Source organism: Tenrec ecaudatus, chromosome 4 (assembly GCF_050624435.1).
Source record: "Tenrec ecaudatus isolate mTenEca1 chromosome 4, mTenEca1.hap1, whole genome shotgun sequence".
Lineage (NCBI taxonomy): Eukaryota > Metazoa > Chordata > Mammalia > Afrosoricida > Tenrecidae > Tenrec > Tenrec ecaudatus.
The window spans coordinates 20,932,223-20,957,808 of NC_134533.1; the positions used below are offsets into that span (position 1 = coordinate 20,932,223).

A 25,586-nucleotide genomic window follows, 5' to 3' on the forward strand; every position below is an offset into this window, starting at 1 on the left:
TCATTAGAAGGCTGATGAATGCAGTAAGCCTAACTTTCATGGAATCGGGAATTGTTAAAAAGCAGACATAGAGGCAAGTTTCTTTAAAATATACCGTGAAACAAACTGTCTGAAGGCATATGCATAAACTTAGAATAAAAATATCCACAGTGGAATAAGGACAATGTCTATCACCCATGTAAGCTTTTATGTAAATTATTTCCAAGAGTGCCAAGAAATAGTAATTGTTGGTTCTAGAGAAAGAAACTGCATTCTAGCCATCAGTGACAGAAGTAGAGTAATTTTACAGATATATCTGTTGGTGATATTTGAAAATATGTCTTAAGTATGGTTGACATTAAAGAAGAAAGATTTTGAAAATTCTACCATAGTAGATAGATAGTGTGATTAATTTATTTACAGATGCAAATCACTCTGCACTAACTCTTCTGTGGTACGCAGAAATTAAAATTTGTTTGTAGTTTCAAACAGTTAAGAGATAAAAATTAGAATATGCCTTTCCATATATTATGTATATATGTCACTGTATGTTATATACATATAATCCAATTTTTGTATGTGTATCTCTGTATATAGGCATATCCTATGTGCATTGTTATTATATACCCTCACATGTATTCTAATTCATAGCCCTCTTAAGAGTAAAGGTAGAACAGAACTGTCCCATGGAGATTGCTTGGCTGTCAACTTTATGGGGAAGGTCACACAGTCCTTTCTATTTCTGAGACGTTTGGTGGGTTCCAAACTCTAACTTACCCGTGAACAGCCAAGTTCTTAACACTTGCCCCACATGTGCTTCTTATACAGACACAAACACACACACACACACACACACACACACACACACACACACACACACACACACACACATGAGGGGGCTTACACACACACATAGAAGGGGGCTTTCAGTAGTTTATGGAAAAGTCCCATTATTTTTTATTATATATTCTGCAAACTTTTTCAAGTGCCTCATACATGTATACATAAATAACTCCCTGGTGGCACTCTCATAAACAGACTGCTAACTGCTGGCTGGGAGTTCCTACCCACCAGCCTCTCTGCTACAGAAACATGAGGCTGTTCAATGCAGTAAAGATATATAGGTTCAGAAATCCTCTATAGTGTTGATATGATTGAAAGGGGGAGTTAACTGCAGTGAGATGAGCTATATATGAGTTATTCTTTGGTGCTTTTGAGCAAGTTCAAACTCCCAGTTACCTTAGGTACAAGACAAAGCACTGGCCCATCCTGCACATCCTCACAGTATGTTCGAGCACATTGTTGCAGCTGTTCATCCATCTAGCCCAGCACCTTCTTCTGTTTTGCTGGCTCCGTACTGTATCAGGGATGATTTATTTTTCCAGGGGCTGATCTCTTCTGATAATGTCCAAAATCTTGAGCCCAAGTCTTGCCATCCTTACTTCTAAGCCTATAAGGAGAGCAGTGGCTAGTCTTTCCCAAGACAGATTACTTTCATCTTCTGCTACCTTCAGGATTCTTCGTAATTCGACATAATTCAAAAGACACCAATTCTTCTTTATTCATTTTCAGCAACTGAAAATGCAATGCCATCGGGCAGGCATATTTCAGTTCTTAAGAGACACTTTGGCGTATTTTACAGTTTTTTTATCTAGTGGTCTCGTGCAGCAGAGATTCCCAATGCAATACACTGGCTGATGCTTCCATACACAAGCGTTAATTATGAAGCTCAGTGAAATGAAATCCTTGATAACTTGCCATATGTAAATAGGTCTTTGAGTAGCGCAGAGGGTTAAGCACTAATCACTCTAATGTTAGCCTTGCAAACTGTGTGGAACACAGTTCTAATCTGTACGTATGTGAATGCACTGGTAGGAATCGATCCAATGGGAACTAGCAACCTAAACAGCAATATATGAACACACAGGTTAGGAGATGCACACATATTTCCTAATTAATGTAGCTGATGTCTACCCAAATGATATACATTAAATAAAACAACACAAAAACAGTGATTTTTGTCTGCTCATAAAGAAATTGCTTGCCTAGAAAACAGTAGTAGGTAATGAATATGCGCATATTTTATGTGCCTCCAAAGCGAGCACTAAATATATATTTATTAAAATGTATTGAATGAGTAAAAGAATTCAGAGGCATTTGCCACACATACAATTCTACTGAGGATCACAAGATAGTGCGCTCAGGTGCCTCGGGATGTGAAGCCTCTAGCCTACTTTACCCATGACAAAATCATCTCGTTTGCAGTGCTTCTGAACACTCAAATCTATTTGTTTCTACTTCACCTCCATCTACCAGTGTCCCTTACCTTGTAGTGCTCATGCCTTGTTCCCCCTCATGTTTTCTGATTTATTAGTTTCTGTTAAGCACAACCTTTGTTTTGGTGCAAAGGTTTACAGTAAAATAGAAGAATCATGCCATCTTTTATTTCCACCTGTTACTTTAGATTGTAAATCCCATCTAGTAAAGTCCCTGCACTGTCGTCCTTCCAAATGCACCTTCTACGTACTTTAGAGTTATTGTAATGCCATGGAACAGATGAACTTTCTCCAAGTAGTAAATACAACTAAATCGTTGTACAGTAAACCTCACCAGACTTCATGTAGAGGGTGCAATGCACAGTTGCTCCTTTTCTTGCCATATTCATGTGGAAGCCACACACCCAAATGGGGAACAACAATAAAGGATGAGCTTCTAAACTTTGGATTATTCTAGACCCAGTATCTTTTTTTTTTTAATCTCAGAGGCGTATGTTCTCATCTGGTCATGAGCAGCCAATCTACATTGGACACAATATCATCCCACATGCTATGAAATGCAACCACACGCAAGAATTTGACTGTGAAATGCATCTCTTTTGCCTTCCCTGGAGTATTTAACCTGAATGATGCAAAATATAGGCGTCTGGGGAAGATCATGCACGAAGTGTCCCTTTCCTCCCAATTAAGAACCATGAGCCAGGTGTGATACAGAACTTATCTACAGTTTGTCTTCTTAGCTTATGGAGGGTTTGGGTGTGGCATGTGTCTTAATATTAAAATTGAAGGTATTTTGGCCACAAATGGTTTTTATTATTATTAAAATGATGGATTTCTAGAGTCTCTATCTTGGTTCCCAATACCATTCTCCTATAAGAACCATAATTCTTGGGTTGTTTTTCTATGATTTAAAATAAATACTTCTTTTATTTACTGTGATGAGAATGTCAAAGGGCAGCGAGTAGAGGAACTACTTGAAGGAACTCTTGGTTGTCATTGGAAAGCTTTAGACAAGTCAGGAAATAATAGAGTAGTGAAGGACAGCCACACTACAGGGAACATCCCCGGCTCTGAGGGAGAAAGACGGAACTTTCACCCCCTATAAAATGACTGTTTCAAAAACGCACAGAGGCGGTTCTACTCTGGGAGTCAATGCCAACTACAGTTGCTATAGTAACTGTCAACTCCATGGTGATGGGATTACTTTTATTTTCACTAATAGGAAATCCAGAGATGGCCTACTGGCTTAGTGTTTACATATTGGGCAAGGTCAGAAGTTTTAAACCACCAATAACTCTGAGGGAGAAAGACAGGACTTTCTATTCCTGTAAGTATTTACGGTCTCAGAAACATACAAGAGCAGTTCTATGCTGTCTATAGGGTCCTATTAATTGGCATCTAGTTAATGGCAGCGATTTTTAGTATGCAGGAAATGAATATTCTTATGTCCAAGCTGATGGAAATGAGTGATGGAATATAACAATCAAAGTTCCTTTCTAAAACTGCCGTGCTCCATTAGCTACTCCGTCCTCTGGGAGGCAGAGCGTAGTTTCTGTCCTGAGTGTAGGCTGTACATGGTGCTATGGAAACAGAGTTCACATAGTGACTGTAGTGGAACAAACTGGTAAACTCCCTCTCTCAGGTGTTAAGGTTAGCGTCCAGAGCAATGACTCATATTGATAGTATGCACCCTTCATTTAATGAGACAACCATGGCCATTTATCATTATGATCTTCCTTTAAAAGTAATAGGCTCAGTCTAACTTCCATCAGTATTCTGTAGAACCAGAACCAGTGATTACATGTGACACACACATATACGTGAATGTATACCTACTGTCTAAGAGTTGATTCTGCCTCACGGAAACCATACATAAGGTTTCTGAGGCTATACAATTTTCAGATAGCTTATCCCCATAGATCATGTATTCAGCTCTAACCACTGATCTTGCAGTTAACGGCTTGTTGCATATCCAATTATGCTATTACACCAAGAGAGAGAAAGAATACATTTTTCCATGAATTATCTGAAGCCCACAGTGTGTGTGTAAGGGGGTCTTTATGTGGCCATACACATCTGCATATACACATAGTGTGCACACGCATGCACGCACACAAGTGTGTATTTGTGCATGTGTAAGTGTGTGAGTGTATGTGTTACCCTGGTGACATTGTCAGATATGTGATGAACTGTTAACTGCACGGCCCTCTTTTAATTTCAAATATTTGAAGATTCTGAGGTGTGCATCTGTCCCTAGTGCTATTGTTCTTATGGTAGAATGTTTATTGTTTGACAGAAAAATCACTGAAAGAATTCATTTCTAGACCTCAAAGGTGACTAAGGCCCACAGTATTGGTGAGGCTGACAGTCTCTATCCAACAAATAATCCTGGTCAATTTATGACTTTGTGTTTTGTTTTTTAAAATCATTTCATTGGGAGTTCATACAACTCTTATCACAGTCCAGCCATTGTGTCAAGCACATTTGTGCACTTTTTTCCCTCATCATTCTCAAAATATTTGCTTTCTACTTGAGCCCCTAATATCAGTTCCTCATTTTCCCCCTCACTCCCCGCGCCCCCTCCCTCTTAAACTCTTGATAATTTGTAAATTATTATCATTTTTCATTTTGTACACTGTCAGACATCTCCCATCACCCACTTTTTTGTTGACCAGCACACAGGGAGGGCGTTATATGTAGATCCTTGTAATCGGGTCCCTGTTTCTACCCCCACCTTCCCTCCACCCTCCCTGAATCACGATTCTCAGCACAGGTCCTGAAGTGGTCATCTGTCCTGGATTCTCTGTGCTTCCAATTCCTATCTGTACCAGTGCATTTTCTCTGGTCTAGCTGTATTTGTAAGGTAGAATTGGGATCATATTGGGGGGAGGGCGAGGGAAGCATTTAAGAACTAGAGAATAGTTGTATGATTTATTCTTGCTCTCCTGCACCCTACCTGGATTGTCTCCTCCCCATCACCATTCTGCAAGGGGATGTCCAATTACCTACAGATGGGCTTTGGGTCCTCCATCTGCACTCCACTTCATTCACAATGATATGATTTTCTGTTCTTTGAAGCCTGATACTTGATCCCTTCAACATCTCATGATCACACAGGCTGGTGTGTTCTTCCATGTGGGCTTTGTTGCTTGTTAGCTAGATGGCACTTGTTTACCTTCGAGCCTTTAAGACCCAGACACTGTATCTTTTGATGCACCATCACCTTTCTTCTCTTAATTTGCTTATGCACCCATTTGTCTTTAGCGATTGTGTCGGCCAGGTGAGCATCATGCAATGCCAGTTTAATAGAACAAAACATTCTTCCATTGAGGGAGTACTTGAGCAGAGACCCAATGTCCATCTGCTACCTTAATACTAAACCTATAAATATATGCACATAGATCTATTTACCCACCATAATATGTAAATTATATTTACATATGTACCTGCGTGTATTTAGACCTCTATAAATGCTCTTTGCCTCCTAGTTCTTTCCTCTATTCCTTTAACTTTCCTCTTGTCCCACTAACATGCTCAGCTTTCATTTTGGTTACTCTCCATTACATTGCCTTTGATAAAGGCCTCTTTCACCCGCCATGCCACTGATTTTGGTTCACTTGTTGTTCCCTTGTCCCTGCGTTGGTTAGCACCACTTCATTTCTCCCACCTCCTACTTGAAATTTCTCCCTGGAACCATCACTCCCGTTGTCTTCCCTCCAGATTGTTTATCCAGCCTACCTTACCTCCATAGACCTGCAGAGATAATAATATACAAACAAAAACAAGGCAGAGAAAAACAAAGTGACAAAAGAAAACAAAACAATGACAACATCAAAAACACCAATAACAACAACAAAAATCAGAAAAGCATGTAAATAGTTCAGGTCTGTTTGTCTACCTTTAGGAGTTTTTTTCTGGTCAAGAGTGATGGGGCATCCCACTCTGGACCCAAAGTCTATTTTTGGAACTCCTTCGGGGCTTCCTTGCTTTGTTCCCCTTGCTGTTCTGTTGCACGCCCTTAGTGTTTTGCCTCAGTTTTGTGAGGTCAGATCGGGCACAATTTCCACATTGTTTCTCCAGTGTTGTCCCCTGTAGGGATATGAGTCAGTGAGGAAGTAGCAAAACTTCCCTGACCTATTGCCCTAGGTCACAGAAACTCATCTGGGAGCGCCCGCTAATAAGCTATTCCTGGGGAAAAAATGATATTGCATTTTGTTCAACATTTTTCTCTTAATCTATCCAAGACTTTGTTTAAATAAATTACAGTAGCCTTATTGTTGATTTTTTTTAGCATTTTATTGGGAGCTCTTACATATATTATTACAATCAATAGTTCTATTAGATCAAGCATAATTCAACAATTGCTGCCATCATCATTTTCAATAAATTTTCTTTTATTTTTAAAATCATTGATATCAGCTCCTTTATCCCTTCATCCTCTTCCTTCCTGAATATACCACCTCCTGATTCCTCATTATGTTATATTACTTTATATATATTTATTTGCTGTAAGTTGCACCATCCCACTTATCAAATCACCAGAATTTTGATGTGTGTTCCCTGTGAGAACCTCTAATAAGATTTTTTTTTAACCCTAGAATTTGGTGGTCGTAACCAAGAACTATGGGGACTTACTTTGGCCCTTTGGACTAATACTTTCCACGTGTCTTTATTATGTCAACTCCCTTTCTTTAAGACATGAGAGAAAAAGAGTTACCTCTTAGATTATCATATACATATACAGGATAAGTAATTGTGCCCTTACAATAGGCATATGCTTTTTAAATGATTCTGTTTGGGCTGGTAAGTGCCATTGTGTTAGTTCTGATACACAGCAACAAACATTGACACACAGCAAACAATCGTCAACACCCAGCACCATCCTCACAAACATATAAGTATAAGAAAGAGCTTTATATCAGGAAGGACTCTTCTATAACTAAGGCATCCTAGCTCAGTTCAACTTCAGTTCATAGGCCCAGTGCTAGTTGAAGCTCCCTTTGTACTCATGTAGCTGCAAGCCTATGGGGCAACAAGGTGAATCTGCATGCAGGAGGATCACACGCTAAGGGGTGCACAGTGCCATGGATCATCTAAGGTTGGTGTGAACACGTCAGGGTGCTGACAGCTGTCAGGGTGAGGCAGCCATATGGAATTGCCCTTGGAGATAGGCCCAGAAGCCATAGCATGAGAAATGTGAAGGGACAGTGAGAGAGGAGAGCAGACCTCAGTGTCTCCTTGTGAAAAAGGCCAAATCTCTGAGTGACAGGTTGGATCCCCCCCTTACACTTTCTTACAAACTCAAGTTGATATAAATTATAACCACCACCACAGTTACTGTGTAACTCCTTGTTGAGGGACTTAGTCCCTTTCAATGCCCTTCTACCTTACCAAGCACAATGTCCTTTTCCAGGGACTGGATGGCCTCCGTTGACTATATGTTCAAATTACATGAGGCCGTCTTATATCCTTGCTTCTTTGGAGTAGTTCAGCAGTTCTTTTTGCAAGGCAGTTTTGTTGGTTCACTTGGCAGGCCATGGTACTGAGAATTCTTCACTAGCACCATAATTCAAATTCATCAATTTATCTTCTTTCTTCCTCGAAGGGTTCTGGAATTCCCATTCTACTCAAAGCTGTCCATAGTTTGTTATGATCCCCCAAGTTGAATGCCTTGGCACAGTCAATACAACAAAAGTAAACATTTTCTGATATTCTCTCCTTTCAGCCAAGATCCATCTGACTTTTACCATGACATACTTTGACCAATGTGCTCTCCCAAATCCAGCCTGAAGCTCTGGCAGCTTCCTGTCAATGTACTGCTGCAATAAACTTCAGCAAATTTTTACATGTATGTGATATCACTTATATAGATTTATAATTTGAGATTTCTATTGGGTCAACTTTCTTTGGAAAGAGCACAAACATGGATTTCTTGATTTTCATGTTTCCACATATAAAATGGGCCCTCTGAGAGAAGCACAGGGGGATTGTACAAGTAGCAAGAGTCAGGAGCAGAGCGTGTGCTGTGGACCCCGAGATCCTGCACAATGAAGGTCCTTGAGCTAGGGAAAAGAGCGTTGCCACCAAAGGTGTGATTAATGGGCAGCAATAGCAGAACCAGGAAGCAGAGCAGGAAGACAGAGGAGTGGATGTCCTAGCCAGCAGAGAAGTGAAGCTGTGTGCTTCCTGGAGTGAGACTGACTAGTGGAGGAGGCTGCCTGGGCAATTAATTGGGGAAGCTGGGCTTCCTGAAAGAGAGCTTAAGCTGAATGCTTTTTGGTGGAGACTAACTAGAATTGGGTGCATCTGTCACTTTATTCAAGGAGCTGGGGTCACTGACTCTGGGAGTGAGTGATTCAGGTTGAGGTTACAGCAGGACAGTATGCCTTCCAGCACTTCTTATGAGCCCCAAAAGATCTTTATAATATGTCTTCGCTGAACAGCTCTATCTTAAACATTCCCTTCTGGATTATAGCTTTTCAACTGTCATAATAAATTTCCTAAACATGAGTATTGTCGATGTATTTTGTGTGGCTATTGCAATTAATCATAGATAGACTATAAGAATAGACTGCTGTGGGAGAAATAACTAGAAAAGCAGACAGTCTTGTTTGAGCCAGAATGGTCCCTATTTGCATAACAGAACTAATAATTACTCTGTCAAACTATGAATCCTAAATTATGCTATGCATACTAAATTATGTTACACATTTAAAGCAATAAATATCTACTTAAGCTATTCTTATGGTTATTACTTTTAATTTTTTTCAGTGTATTTATCAGAACTGGATAAGTAATGCTAAAAATGATTTATTGAAGTTTTATATATGTGGGAAAATACTTATTACCTGAATTTGTTAAAAAGTATGCATATATTGGAATAAGCCTATACCTCATATAAATATTCAATGGCAGAGGGAAAAAACTGGAAATTCTTACATTTGGTTGATGACTTTCTCCATTTCGTCCATTTCTCTTATACTTAATAATTAGTACTTTCCTCTTGTCAAAACTGTGGGGCAAATGAATTACTTCTATTTTCTTTACTATTCATTTGTCAGTGGTTTCCCATCCCCCTATTTCAGTCATGGTAGGTCCTGGCCACAAATCATGATCTGTGGGTCAGTAGTTTGGTTTTTTTTTTAAACATTTTATTAGGGGCTCATACAACTCTTATCAAAATTCATACATATACATACATCAATTGTATAAGGCACAGGGTCAGTAGTTTTCATAGTCTATTTCTAAGCGCCTAGTTTAATAATAAGAGAGTAAGTACTGGACTCTAAAGTCTTGTCTATTTTTCTCTCCTCCCTTTCTCATATACATTAGTTGAATACAGAATCAGAAAGATTTCCAGAAGTATTATCTGTCTGACTATACGGTTTTGAGAGTTCTAGAGAAACAGTGCCTCCCCCAGTCAGGCTAAGGCAAAGATAGGCAGCAAAGTTAGGACCAGAAAATGCCCAGAGGTATCATTATGGTGGACGAGCCAGGCAGTGCCGTTTGGCAAGGACATGGTTAGAAAAGCTTCTGGGAATAGGATTACTTCCAGCGACCAAAGAGCTGTTCATTCTCATGCCGCCTCCTCAGTTTATATCCTGCTCCTCTCGTGCGATTGCCTCTGACACAGGCAGGGATGACTTTTAGGATTTAAATCTGTGTGTTACATTTTAATTATTGTTTTTTTGGAGTTTCAACCTTTTTAATTGTTAAAATGTTAAATCTGTATTGAAAAAATCCCAGCTTGGCATTTCTGTGGAAATAAGATCCACTTTGTTTTGCTTAAAAGTACTAGTGTCACAGCAGCTAAAGCACTCAGCTGGAAATCACAAGGTTGGCAGCTCACACCCACCAGCTAGTGGCTGGGAAAGCACGGTGTGTGTCTCCTGAAAAGAGAACAGCCTGGGAAACTCCACTGGGCAGTTCTGCTCTGTCCTTTCTGGTCACTGGGAGTTGAAATCCACTCTATGCAAAAATTATGGGTGTCTGTGCATCCCTGATGATTTAGCAGATGTGTAACATCCACAACCCTTGCAAACCTGCAGGAAGTCCTAAGGGTTTTGAGATGTTATATATTTTTTATAATAAAAGTAGTCTAGTTGTTTTTGAATTGTTTGTTCATAATTCCTTGCCTTTTATTTCAGAATCAGCTGCTGCAGAAGAGTTAGCGCAGTGAGTATTTAAGGAAGCACTTTGTCCTGAGGCTTAAGGCTTCCTAAATGGGTCTTTAATGATCAGTGAATGTTGTTTGGTTTGGGGACAACCCATCAAATGCATTTATGTGGAGGATTTGCTATTTGTCTATGTTTGATCTATTTCTTTCTTAACGCTGTCCATTCCTTGCATTCTATGATTATATATATATATATATATATATATATATAGTTTAAAAATACTAGAATTCACTTTAGCCTAAGTGTACACAAACAGAATTCCTGCTGAGAACAGTTGCTGAAGTTAATTAAATCGTCATCTGTAAGCTAACTGTCCTGAGAGTCAGTCTGGTACTAATTCTTCTATGATAATTCTAATGGAATAATCGTATTTATGCCTGAGTAGCTCTAATAATGATGTCCCCAAATTTCAGTGGTCATTTCACCATAAAATAGACTAGCATCAGCTGTATAAATTTTAGTATGATTTTAGAATGAGACATTCTCAATCTTGTATGAAAAATAATTTGAACTTGTGGAAAAAGCTGTACTTGAATTATAACAATATCTGTTCGCCTTAAACTGGGAACCTACGGAAAAGGATACACATTATTTGTTCTAAACTGTCCCAGAACTGATCACTTGACTATATGGTTCTTTCAAGGCAATGATAAAACATCTCCACAAAGCTCACGTTATTGTCTATAGTGAAGAGATACTCTAAAATAGTCATCCTGGATTACACGCAGATTTCCAAACGCGTTTTAATTAAAGGGCTGCCAATTTGAATGGCAGTAAACTATGATTGATTCTTAGTCAGGGGGTTTCTGAGCATGCGCATCTTTACAGGAGGAGACAGCCTCTTCTATCTCCCCCCAAGATTCAGAAGGGGTCAATTTATTGACTCCTCTCCATGCTTCTACCTGTCTCTGTGCGCACGTGTCTTTTTTCTCTTACAAAGTAGCTGCACAATATTTCTTTCCTTTCATCAATTTTGATTTCATTCTTCTCCTAAGGGTTTCTTTCCCTTCACACAATAAGAAATATTGTGTAATTTTATGCAATTTGCATGCAGTTTTATGCAATTTTATAATTATTTCTCATCTGACTGTATTCATAGTTCCACATACCTTTGATAACAGTACTGATCATTAATCATGCCTCATAGGGAAGAGTATTTTAAGGGATATGTTATGTTACATATTTTGTGGAAAACATGAAAGTATCATGACCTACTGAATTTTCATTTTGTTGAAACTAAGAAAATTATTTCAAAAAGACTTAAAATCAGAAATTTGACCATCTATTTGGGTGAATATAGAACACTTTAGCATGCATATTACATGAGAATAATGTCCCTCACTCCTTCATACTCTGCTCTTAATCATGGATGCAGCACCATGCAAAGTGAGAAATGGGACAGCAGGCTTCTAGTTCAGGAACCTGAGTAGGGGAATGGGTTATGCCCTGGGATGCTTAAGGTCTGCAATCAAACCACCACTGCTCCTACTCCTGTAAAGATGTCCAGTCTTGGAAACCCACCAGGTCAATTCTATACTGTACTATAGGTTGCTATGAGTCCTACACATGGAAATGAGTTTGATTTGGAGTTTGATGATCCACAGAATCTTATTTTTTAATCTGAATAAATTACTGAGAGTTTCTTGATCATCTAGCTTTTCTTGAAAACAACAAACAGGGTTTGAGTAAATTCAGTAATTTCTAGTTTTAAATTATTAATCAGCTTACTTGTATAATAATAATCTTTAATTATTTCCAATAAATATGCATATTAGAAAATTAAATATGTCATCTTACATATAAAAATCAACTTTAGTTCTATGACTAAAAATAAGTTACTTATTGCCAAAATATTAAATTTGTTTAATTACTTTTAAGGCATGAACATTTTGAGCCTGATAAATATTCTTAGTTTGCTCAAATATTTATATATATTATTTGTGGATTATGTGCAATACAATTATTTTTCAAAGTTATGATCCTAAATGTTAACTCCAACCTAAGTTTTCACTAGAAAATAAAAAAGAGAAAATTCAATGAAAAACAAAAAATATATGTATATATATGTCTGTCTATTATCTATAGATAGATAAATATGAAGGTACAGAAGACTTAAACTGAATAAAGAAGAGCAGAAATCTGAGATTTTCTCCTGTAGGAAAGGAAATTTTGAATATCAATTAAAAATAGAATTCGTATTCCTACAGGATTGCTCCTTTTCTTAGCAATGTCCCAATTGTTAGCTGTTTGCCATAAACTCTTTAAATGCTATAGGCAGAAGCTATTAGAGATACATTCTTCAGAGGATGTGTTGCATTCTAAATAACCTCCCTACAAAAAACTCAACATTGTACCACATGGAGAGTCAATTGACTATTAAATCAGTTCCTAAAACACAAGGAATTCTATGATTTTTGTAGTTCCATTGGATATGTTATGATTTCTCATGACTGAATAAAATAGCCATTAGAAATGCATTGTTTCCATTCTGCATTCTACTTTCCCCAGTGTAAATCTCTTTAGATGTATCAAAAGCTATATGAAATTCATGAGATTTTCATATATTATTTATGTAACAAAAAGTATAACAGAAGATCAAGTTTGTCTTTGTTTTACTTGGATCACTTTGTGTTGGCATTTCGTGTGTAGGGTGTACATAATATCATTAGATTGTAGCAGAAGCACTAAAATAGGCAAAATTCAAGCATATTTGAGTAATTCAACTCTTTTATCTTTCCTTTGGCCTCCCGACTTGATTGGCAGTATGCTGAAAGTATTTTTTTAATCTGTGAACTATATAGTAGAAATAAATCAATTTGCTATTCATTTTTCTGGATTCAAATCACGAATTAAAATTCTTTGTCCATGGATACTTTTACGTGTAACCAAACATTCCTCAATCATAATTGCTTACATGACAAGAAAGACTAGACATTAGACATCTTGTAGTTCACGTGTAATGTGCAAAGACTACATATTTAACAGACTTAAGTTGAAGAGTTTCTGGATATTTCTTGAGTAAATGTTCTTAGATTATTTAGGAGAGGTAGACCAGCTCAAACATTAAAAGGAAAAGAGATCTTAAAGATAAGGTACACAAGCATTTAAAAATAAGTCAAATATAGTTTTAAAGGTATTAATTATTTTTATAAATATCATGTAACTAAAAATGGATTTTCATAATGAAATACATTAAAACATTATTGAAACTTAATACTATATTGCATAAAATACTTATTCATATTATAATATTCTTTCCTACTTTATTTTTGAACAAGATTAAGTTAACAGCTTAATTGTATATATACACAATGTTTAATAATATTATTACATACTATTTTTTTATATTTTATCTAATTATTGCTAAACTGATCAATCTTAGTTCATGCTCATGTTTCCTTTATTTTCAGGTACACAACCCACTTGTTTACAATTTAAACCAAATGAAAACAAATATGGAAAGCCAAAGAAACATCTCAGAATTCATTCTTTTGGGATTTTCTTATGACTCAAAGATACAGCTGTCTTTTTCTGCGCTATTTTTATTCTGTTATATATCCCTCTTGGTAGGAAACCTTTTGATACTTCTTTCCATTCGATGCAGTTCCCTTTTCCACCAACCAATGTATTATTTCCTTAGCCACTTGTCTTCTATGGACATCTGCTATACTTCAAGTGTCACACCCAAATTGATTGGTGACCTACTAGTAGAGAAAAAATCCATCTCTTATGGAAATTGCATGTTGCAGGTCTTTACCATGCACTTCTTTGGAGGCATTGAGATCTTCATTCTTACTGCCATGGCCTTTGATCGCTATGTTGCCATCTGCAAACCTCTCCACTACATGATCATCATGAACAGAACAAGGTGCCATCTTATTGTCTTAGTTGCCTGGGCCGGTGGGGCTGCCCATGCCTTTCCACAATTGTTTATGGCAATCTCATTACCCTTTTGTGGTCCTAATGAAATTGATCATTATTTTTGTGACGTCTTCCCTTTGTTAAAAGTTGCCTGTACTGATACCTATATCATAGGGGTTCTTGTGGTTGCCAATTCAGGGATGGTGGCCTTAGTAACGTTTGTTGTCCTAGTTGGTTCTTATGTGGTTATATTATTCACCTTAAGGAATCACTCAGCAGAGGGCAGGCGCAAGGCCCTGTCTACCTGTGGCTCTCATGTCACGGTGGTACTCTTATTTTTTGCTCCAGCAATATTTATCTACCTTAGACCTCCTACCACATTCCCTGAGGATAAAATATTTGCTCTGTTTTACACTATCATCGCTCCTATGTTCAATCCTTTAATCTATACTCTGAGAAATACAGAGATGAAAAATGCCATGAGAAAAGTTTGGTGTCAAGGTTATTTTCAAAGGAAGCATGTAATTAATTTCCAGAAGAATAATAGACAAATTCCTTAAGAAAATGTCTAATTATAAAATGCAAATGTTAGAAACGATGTCAAACTTTATCTTTCTATTTCAACATGATAGGATTAACTAATAGAAATGAAATTAATAAGTTAGGAGAGCATTAATTAAATACTACTCTATGTGAGTATGAATACTAATCTATGAGTATGAAACATTTGACTTGGGGGGCATTAATGTGGTGTAGCGAGAATGAATTGCATTGAATGACTTTTGGGCTATTCCCATTAATATGGTGTTATACTGAGAAGATATTTATAAAGAAAACACTTTTTCAAGTTTGTTTGTCTGCTTTTAACTATTTCACAGACCTACAAATTACAGAGCATCCATTTCAATATGTTTATCATGTTCAACATAAAGTAATCAAGATCTCAACAAGCTTTTACTAAGATATCATCAGCAAGATGGTTATTTGAGTTATATGAAAGACAAATGAACAGCCACCCAAAAAGTAAAGCATATATTTCAGAACACAGATCACCCAGTTTAATACCTAATATGGAGTTTTAATTATCAATAAATTAATAGAAAACCCACAAAGAAATGATACGGTCCACCTATATTTTTGCCAAAAATATAAATATAACAGAAAAAAGCTTAGCCTTTTCCCCATTGTGTCTTAGAACAATTGGACATACAAATACAAAAAGTAAACATGCCAAGATACATGCCTCCCACTTAACTAAAAACAAAAGAAATAAACAAACTCACTATCATCAAGTCAATTCTGAATCATACTGAACCAATAAGACAGAGGAAATTCGCTCCTGTGGGTTTCTGGGAATGTAAATTTTGTGACATAGAAAGCTTCATCTGAACCTAAGTTATAAACATAAGGTAATATTTCAAGGTTTTTCTGAAGAGATCAGTAAAAGAATTTATATATAAATACTTTATGTGTAGGGAAAAGAGATGCCATTGAGTAGATGAAATTTTTGAGTAAACAACTAGAGCTAGAAAACATCAATCTGTTAGAAAACAGCAGGCAAATATGTGGGATGTTATGGGGGAAATTGTAAGTTAAGAAGGAGATGCCTAACTCAAGATTTGGGAGGCATTTGACAGGGAATGATGGAAACTTTGAAAAATTAAAAGCTCAGTTGGATTGTAGGTAATAGACCGATTATGTGTAGATCTTCCTTACTCCTTTGGTAACTGGTCCTTTGAAGACAGGGCATTCATAGTCTGTGTTCATTTCCAGTGCCTTGGACTTTGGCCTTAAATTAGTGTCTTGGTTTCTGAGGGCTGCTCTAACAAATTCTGACAAATCAGGTGGCTTTGAAGAACAGAAAACGTATTGTTTCACTGTTCTGGAGGCTACTGATGTGAATCCAGGGCATCAGAAGCACCATGCTACCTACATCTGCTCCAGAAGAAATGTACCCCAAAGAGTTGCAACTCATGGCTAATAGGTCAGCAATCATCTTGGGAGCTGTTACTGAGGAATAACAGCTGTCGACAAAAGACAAATGGTGGACAAAGAAATACATTGTAGACGTGAAAAGGTTGCCCGCATGTACTGTCAGCATGATGAGAAGGTTTCCCAGAAGAATAATTGCAGAGAAGAAAGAAAACACCGCAAAACAAACTTCTTCTATCACTGGGTTCTGAGAAAGTCCCCAGAAAATGAACACAGTGACATTGTTTAGTTTTTCCATAGAATTAGTCTAATAAGTAGAGTTCCCAGGAGGCAATTTGTCTGAAAAGGATAAAAAAGACCAATAACATTATTGTAGGGAAATGTATCAACATAATGGAAATGGGTACTGACTACTCTTTGAGACCCACAGTCTAGGGAAGTACATTCTGACAATTGTCCCATCACACACCAGTCCACTCACCACTGCGGACGGGTTCTCAATGTCCAGCGAGATCAAGCAAATCCTCTAAGTCACCCAGCACACTAAGGGGTTCATCGCTCTTGCCCTTTTAAAAGGTTTCTTTATCTCTTTGCTTGTAACCATGTATCCTCATTGATTTGAAATTATGTCCTTGTTTGGGGCTTTTCTTGGTTCAGACCAAGAACAGGGTCAGATGCTAACCTTAAAGTCAGAGATAATTTACATCTATGTGCCTTCGGAGGAAGATATGTGAATCTATTTTTTGAAATATCAGCTATTAAAACCCTCAGCCAGTAAAACTATGCCTACCTTGGGCTTTGGGCTCTTAAAAAATTTGTGAGATCAAATAGGTGATAACAATTTGAACAACAGGCCGGAATGCACGGGCAAAGTAGGTTTATGTCAATGAGGAAGGAGCAATCTCAAAAAGGTGGGAGAAAATCATTCCACAATTCAAAACTATATTCCATGTCATGGAATTATACACATGAAAGCTTATGTTGGTGTGTTTGTGTATGCATATAAAACAGCAGTAGCAACAGGATAAGCAGAATTAAATACAACTAAAATATCCGTTGAGCACAGTTAGACTCTGACACGCATGGGGTCACCATCAATTGGAATCAACGCAATGGCACCTGGGTGGTCTGTGTTTGAGGGCATAGTAGCATTTCTACATCCGGAGAAGTCGACCTTCACTTTGACACAGATTCAAAGACATAAGTCTACAATTTGTCTTTTGACTCTCGACATGCCTGGACCCTGCCCTCACCGGGGAGTTCAAGTAGGGCCAGTTGGATGGTCACCTCCATATGGACCTTGGATGTTTTCATGCTTCCCAAGGTTATCTTAAAATTGATGCTTTTGAATTATGTTGTCGGCAAAGCCTGTTGAAAGTTTCATAGACTGCCAGATGAATAGACAAATCTGGGTTGGACGAAGTCCAGACAGAATGTACCTAAGAGGTAAGGAGGGTGAGCCTGCATTAACGTGGCGTGTTAATACCATTGGACACGGAATCAGGAGAAACCAGTTCCTGGAAAAAAGGACAAAATTCTTGGAAAACTAGAAGGTCAGTACAAAAGAGGACGAGCTTAGACCCGGGGACTTGATACAGTGGCCGCAACAATTGGCTCCAGCAGAGCAACTGTGAGGATGGCACGGGACTGGGCAGGGTTTTGCTCTGTGGTTCTTAGGGCTGCTCTGTGTCTGACTGGAATCGACGGCCTCTGACACCGAATTGTCCCCACGTTCCGCAGAGTCAGGATATGTTGTGACGTAATAGAAAGAGAAACAAAACAAAACCCACCCAAAGCTTAGATCAGGGTGCTATTGTTACTGGTGTCTTAGATAACACCAAGTGGGTTTTCAACCGATAGTGACCCCACATCCCGAGGGACTTTGAACTACACGGTGCTATCAGAACTAGGACAAATCACTTCAGTCCGTCGACATTGGTTTCCCTTTTTGTGAAATGAGAATGTTTCCATTTCACGTTCCTCTCTGTCATTGTGAAGGGAAATCACTCTGCCAGCTTGAAGTCCTCCCATAACCCTCCGGGAGGGAGTGCTAGGAAAGGAAACAGAGCGCTGTCTCACGTGCTTCCTGCTCTTCAAACTCGGGCTTCCCTGCGCTTGAGTTTCAGTGAGTGTTTTGATCTCATCCAGTGACCAAGGGGGTAGGGTTTTATAATTATGACAAGAGAAGTGCCTACATGCTTCTGAAACCCTCTTGTAGAAACACCACAAAAAGAAAATCATTTTAGCCCAGGAAAGGGAGCTGGGAAGACAGGATTATCACTAGAGTGGAGTGTGGGGGGTTTATTTGGGAAGTTACCACACATAGTTGTAGGCAATTGCAATGAAAAGTGTTTGCTCTCTTGTACACAGCTTAGCTATGCGTCAGAACAGACTCAGTGGCACATAACCACTGTGTCTTGAATATTCACTAAAGTCATGCAGCACAATAGAGAAGATGACTGTTTCTATTCTTAAGCAGCCTGAGTAATTTACTGACATGGTCATGTCACAGTATAAGCTTATGGATCAGTGAACAATGTCATATAATATTATGATTTACCTATAGATTAATCAATTTTCAGTTAGCAACAATATTTTCATGATTTAGGTACTCAACACATATTTGTTGTTTTTAAAAATTCTGTGCAGCACACCACACATGACATTGAATGTTTTCTCCGGTCCTCTCTAATAGGACTCTAGACGGCCTGGGAGAAGTGCCCTGTGGATTCCCGGGATTGACAAGCTTTCCGGGTGTAGAAAACCTCCTTTCCCTTTGGCCAAGAGGCTAGTGCCGACCTTGCAGTCAGCAGCCAGCACTTGACCCCTCACCAAAGCAGCGAGAGACGCAGAGACAGTTCTTTCTTATTTTGTCCTTATTTAGTTCTTTGATTCTTACGTTGACGTTGGGTTTGTCTGCATTTAAAATTTCTCATGAAGACGATGGTGAGAGAAAGGCTGCTTTCTGCTCCTGTAAACAGGTCGTCTCAGAAACGCAAAGGGATTGTGTTGAGTCAGCACTGACTTGATGTCAGTGAGTTTGGTTTTTTGGAGAGTAGACCATATAGGACATTGGGGGAAATTGAAGATTAAAATGCATTTGAAAAGCAGCTGTGCTTTTCAAGGAAACAATATATAGTGAATTCATGCATCAGTATTATTTTATATCATGAAATTTGATTATTTTTTATATCGGTAGCCCTGCATTACTACCATTTCTTCATTGTACAGAAAGACTGGTTCAAGGAAGTTTTCTTAAATAATTCAGTTACAGAATTTCTAAATTTAAAATTCACCATTAACTATATGGTCCACAATGTCCAGATTGGCCTGGAACTCTGTTCTAATTATGGTCCAACTCTCCAATCTGCCAATGTATTAGCTTCTTCAACTTATTAAATAAATATTACACTTAACTAATCACTATCCTTTAATGCTTCTGTATGCATGTTTATATATGTATATATACACGTGTGTACATATTAACTTATTAAATAATGTGTGAACAGTATTTTATATAGTCATATTAATTTTGTCCCATACACTGGGTATAATGTTTAATGAGAAAAAGTATAAAATTAAGAAAATAGTAACAATTTATCTTTGAAATATTTTAGTAGCAAAAACAGAAGAAGGGTAAGAAAACAGTTTTTTCCTGATTATCAAATATAATTTGACAGAGAATCTAGATTATAATACTTTTAAGAATCATCATTATCAGATGTGCTCATGTAAGTATTATGAAGTTCAGTGATATGTGCTTTTTTCTTCTTCTTCTTCAAATACCTAGGAGACAACAATGGGAGGATTTGAACACATAAACATATAAGACCAAATTCCTTCATTTGTACAGGAAGCACTGTAGGTGCTGTTGGGTAACCATTGGACTACTAACCACAAGATCTGGAGTTCAAACTCACAGGCTGCTCTATGGAGAAAGATAGGTCTATTTTCGCCAGTAAAGATTTACAACCTAAAAAACCTTACATAAGACTCCTATGAGTCAGAGTAGGCTTTATGGCAGTGGTTTTATGAGTGAAAGATTCAGGCGAGAGCCAGAGATGACTTCCTCTGTTTCCCCACTGCCACAAAAACAAACAAACTCACTTCCCTCAAGTCAATTCTGACACAAGGCCTAGGTAAAGTTTTCCTCCAACCTGTATCCTTCTTCACCTACTCTCAAAGGAAATGTTCCTCCTACAACTCTGTGTATCCTGGGTTCAATCATGTGTTACACCTCCCACACAGACATCATAGACAATACTCACCACTGTGAAGATTCATTAAGAAAGTTAACAAGTTACTACAAGTTAGGATGGGAAAACTTTAAGGAAAAAGTCTTTTGTCCGCAGTAGTATCTCTTCTCAACGGACAGCTCCAACTCCCTCCGGTCTTCAGCCTCTCAGCCAGAGAGGCTCTTGAGTGGTGCCTGGTCCTGTGGGTCAGGAAACCTGTCACCCTGCATTATGATCTTGACATTTCTGAGCTCTGCCTCATAGCTAGTGCAGATCTTTTGCTTTGTCTCATGGTTTCCGTGTGGCAAGATCTCTGGTGGCATTGCTGCCTCCTCCACTTCCGGCAGTAATCTTGCTGGTTCTTGGCTATGCTTTCTTAATGATCTTGGGTTTGTTGGTTCCTGCTTTGAGATGACTGTCTTAGACCCAAAGTAATGGCAAAGTCAACAAATCACCTCTACTAGTGCTTCACATACCCCTTGTCATGGTCCCTCCCAATCACTTGGTGAAGTCACAAAGACCTGGACAGATGAGCCATATTTAAATTGGAAATTTAACCTCAACCAAAAGATATGATGACGTGAACATAAGACCCTTAATCTAAAAATAGGAGTGCTGGTGGCCAATGGTTGGTTTGCTTGATTGTTAACCAAGAAGGCCAGCAGTTTGAATGCACACACTGTTAGGTGGAGAAAGGTCTGGCATTCTATCTCTATAAAGATTTACAGGCTCAAAAATACTATATGACAGGTCCAGTCTCTCTGACCAAGTTGTCATTGTTTGGATTTGAGTTGACAGTGGCGGAAATGTAACAATTTTATTAAAAAATCAATCTTATAAACGGTTTTAAAGAAAGATTAAGGTTATAAATCCACTTGGATCTCTGTTGTTTTACAAATTTTTATGGTCTCCAAAATTTTTTTTTAAATATCATTGTGTCCTGTACCTTTTCAGGTGATTAGGTTTCTCTTCTGTGCTTTGGACTCAACTCCACAGAAAATCAGGACAACCGCACTGAGTCCGCATAAGCTCAATGGCATTGTTTCCATTTTTCTCTATTCTTGGGCTTTCTGTGTATTTTCTTTAAGATCTGAGATTTTCCTATTGTATGATCATGATATACCCCAGCTAGTTCAAAGGAATAACTAATGTAAATAGACATTATTCTCTAACCAAACATAATATATTTTACTAGATATATTTGATTGTACTAAAAGTAACTTAGACACATTTTTATCTAAAATTACACACAGTCTTATTTTATTTTGTATTCTCATAATTTCATTATAATTGTGTCATAAACTATATATACTTCATGTGCCAAAAGGACTTTTGGAAACAACTGTTTTCAAAGACTGAGGGTTTTACCAGATAGCAGCCAAGTCCTTGGACTTCAGACTTCCTCCTTTCAGTCAAGCACATAGAAACAAAATAAAAAAGCACACATGCTTGGATCTGGAGCCCTGGTGGCATAGGAATTGACCTTGAGCGGCTGCTAACTGCAAAGAAGGCCAGTATTTTGTACCCACCAGTCAATCCTGGGGAAAATATGAGGCTCCTGCTCCTGTAAACCATCTTAAACGTACTAGACCATTATTATGGACAGAAGACTAGTGACACGTGGTAAAAATATGTTTAATAATACATCAGGGGAAATGATTCATTGGACATCAAAGACAAATTAATTCATTTAATATTTTGTGATGGTTGGGCATATACACACACTACATACTGATTCAAAAATTTCACATAAATAATTAAATTACACTGATTGTATTCAATAAATTATGCAATCATTTACACTCTCTTTTCCTAAATGTTTTCTACCATTCTCACAAGCACACTGGGCTCTAAACTTCATTTCTAAACTTTCTAGTTGCTGTTCTTAATTTGGACCCTCATAGGTGGTTCAGTGACCTATTAACTCTTGTCCCAAAAGTTTCCATTGTGCTCTTCACAACGACTTTTCCTGCACAAATATGGATGTGACAGATGATGCCTAAGACTAAATACATGTTATGTTTTGCAGAACTTAAACATATTCTTACTCATCATTTAGTCGGCGCTATTTCTAGGATGATGCATTTACATTCAACATCTTTTCTTTATTTCCATATTGAAAGGTAAGATGAGACATATGTAGTTTAGAATATAACTATGCAAAAATACAACAAACTAAAAAAGGCTATGATTCAAAACATGGAAGTATTCAAACATAAGCCAGTGAAAAATTTTATAGAGATTTGGATGCACTGCGTTTGTGGATTCTCCCTAGTTTGCAAGGTTGTGACTTGAAACATTCTTGCTTATCAAAAGAATGAATTACTATGCATTATTCATATGCTGCAATGGAAGAATTGAGCTTTCGAGAAAAGCTTGACTCAAGTTGATGTAGCATTGGTCCACATTGATCTCAATTATTCTGGCTTTGTGTCTAACTGTATCAGAAAGTGCTACACATTTACATCATATTGTTAACTGTAAAAAAATGACCTTCTGCATCTGATTGACTATTATACAATAATATACACAATTATATTTGATGTCTGTCCCCATAGAATTCTATTATAGAACATGTCATCATATCCTCATTTCATCATTTGCTTTATGAGATAATTTTGACGCTCCATAGCTTCCTCATGGCATTCTTCACTTCTGCATTCCTTAAAGTGTAGATGAGGGGGTTGAGAAAAGGTGTGCCAATGGTATAAAACACTGCCACCAACTTGTCCACAGGAAAAGTGGTTGGTGGACGTGTGTATATGAATATACAAGGACCAAAGAATAAGATGACCACAATGATGTGAGAGGTGCAGGTAGAAAGGGCTTTTTTCCTTGCTTTTGCATTATGATTTCGCAGTGAATGCAAGATGACAAAGTATGAGATCATCAGCAGAAAGAAACTAGTCGAACAAAGAGCCCCACTGTTGGCCACAAATTGGAGGTTGATCACATAAGTGTCCATACAGGCAAGTTCCAACAAGGGCTGGAGGTCACAGCAATAATGATCAATCAAATTGGGTCCACAGAAGGGCAGTTTCAAGGCCAGAGAAATCTGAGTAATAGAATGTATAAAAGATCCTATCCAGGCAAGAATAATCAAGATGATGCAGACCTGTCTTCTCATGATGACCGGGTAACGCAGAGGCTTACAGATGGCCACATAGCGATCAACAGCCATGAGGATAAGGACAAAGATCTCCATGGCGCCAAATAAATGCAGGGCAAACACTTGTGTCATGCATTCATTGTAGGATATGACTTTCTTTGCAGAGAGAGCATCTGCGAGTAGTCTCGGGGCAGTGGTAGTTGAAAAGCAGATATCAGACAAGGATAAATAAAATAGAAAGAAATACATGGGACTCCCTAGAGATCGACTGAACTTGATGGTCACAATAATGAGCAAATTTCCCACCACAGTTCCAGAGTAGAAAACTAAGAAGATTATGAACACCATTTTCTGCTTCACGGGATCCTGTGTCAATCCTAACATTATGAACTCAGTAACACTCTTATTTTGATGCATTGTTTCAGTAGACGTGGGGAAAGTAGATGTTAGAATTTATCTGGAAGGAGAAATTAGGTAGTTTGTAAAATGAGTACTGCATTTGGAGTTCAAATGCCTGTGGGTGATCATGGAAGTTGTACTTACCTGTGAGTAATTGCATCTCCGTTTACTGGTTTTTATGAACAAAGTAAAATACAAAACGATTACATATTTAATCTGTTGCTTATAATGGTCTGATAGGAAAATCATGAAAAAATAAGTGTTCATTGCAAATAATTAACATACATGTAAATGATTTGCTATAAGTGGATAATTAACTGAGCTAAAAATTGACCTTCAGCTTTCAGCAAGCATTTTCAAAAGTAGCCTGTTGAAAAAAATCCAAAATATATATACACATGTATACATACACAAATATGTATCTATCTATATATCTATATGTCTATATTTAGAGAGAGAGAGATAAAATGTACGTCTTACTTCAAAGTTATACTTTCATAATGGTTAAATTGGTAGTCCCGTTGTAATTTTTTATCATACGACATTATTAAAAGTTATATTCTCTTTATTCACGATGCTCCTCTGGCTCTTTGAAAATAGTTTCTTAAGATACAGAATAGGCCTTAAGCTGTAGTTAAGGAAGAGGGGATGGAGAGCATTCAGCACATATCAGAATAGGTTGCATGCTCACAGCTTACTCAGTACGGACCTACAAACAAGCTCAAGAAGTGCCAAGTCGCAGTGGAAATATTTTGAAGGTGGTTTTTGTTGGGCGTGTTCATGATTTTCCTAAACCTTCACTTTAAGTGAAAGAAGTAAAAGCCAAAGGGTAACTACTGCTATTCATGTATATCTAATTATATGTCTGATCCAGGGTATGGCATATGTTAATATGCCTCATATTAAATGTGGGACAGGACAATGAATAAAGTAGAACTACGAATACTTGATACATTTAATTATGATGTTAGTGAAGAAATCGGAACCTCTCATGGATGGCCAAAAGAACAATAAAGATTCTTTGGAATAAGTACAAATAAAATTCTCTTTAGAAGCAAGAAAGATGAGACTTTGTCTTACTCTGGACATGTTAGTAGGAGGGACTAATTCTGTAGATGAACAAAATGCTTGGCAAAGTAGAGGGACAGGGACAATGAGGAAGATCCTCAATGCAGTGGATTGACACAGTGGCTGCAACAGTGGACTGAACATAGCTACGAATGTTCAGAGGGTGTAGGAATGGGCACCGTTCCACTCGTCCATGTTATCTACAGGTGTGCTATGAAGTACAGCCAGTTCAGCAGTGCCCAACAACAATCATACCTTCCAGAAACTCTGCAACTCCTTTCGTTCACATTTCCACACTTACTACCGCCATGGTTGCATAATCAAAAGTAAAATTAGTGTCAAACAGGTAAATTTCATTTGCAACACATTTGCAGGCATAATTTATTTTAAAGACACTTCCCCAACCTTTTTTCAAGTCCATGAAGAAGAAAAATGGGCAAAATAATCAATTTTGAGGGGCTATTATTCTATCTAAAGAATCAAACATCTGAAAAGGTATTTGATCCCATCATAATTGAAGACATAAAATCAGAATCCCAGCTAAACTTTG

At 37.7% G+C, this 25,586-nt stretch overlaps 2 protein-coding genes across 2 annotated transcripts; one reads left to right on the top strand and one right to left on the bottom strand.

Moving 5' to 3' along the window:
* The first annotated feature begins 13,887 nt into the window (after positions 1–13,887).
* Positions 13,888–14,853, top strand: LOC142445741 (olfactory receptor 4P4-like). The gene has a single exon (XM_075547666.1). The coding sequence runs from the start codon at positions 13,888–13,890 to the stop codon at positions 14,851–14,853; it is 966 nt and encodes a 321-aa protein (XP_075403781.1).
* An 8,212-nt stretch (positions 14,854–23,065) lies between these two features.
* On the bottom strand, positions 23,066–23,986 carry LOC142446508 (olfactory receptor 4C11-like). The gene has a single exon (XM_075548256.1). The coding sequence runs from the start codon at positions 23,984–23,986 to the stop codon at positions 23,066–23,068; it is 921 nt and encodes a 306-aa protein (XP_075404371.1).
* Positions 23,987–25,586: the final 1,600 nt, after the last annotated feature.

Bases quoted from the DNA above. Each gene is read 5' to 3' on its own strand.
- LOC142445741 (XM_075547666.1), top strand. From the start codon at position 13,888: ATGGAAAGCCAAAGAAACATCTCAGAATTCATTCTTTTGGGATTTTCT.
- LOC142446508 (XM_075548256.1), bottom strand. From the start codon at position 23,986: ATGCATCAAAATAAGAGTGTTACTGAGTTCATAATGTTAGGATTGACA.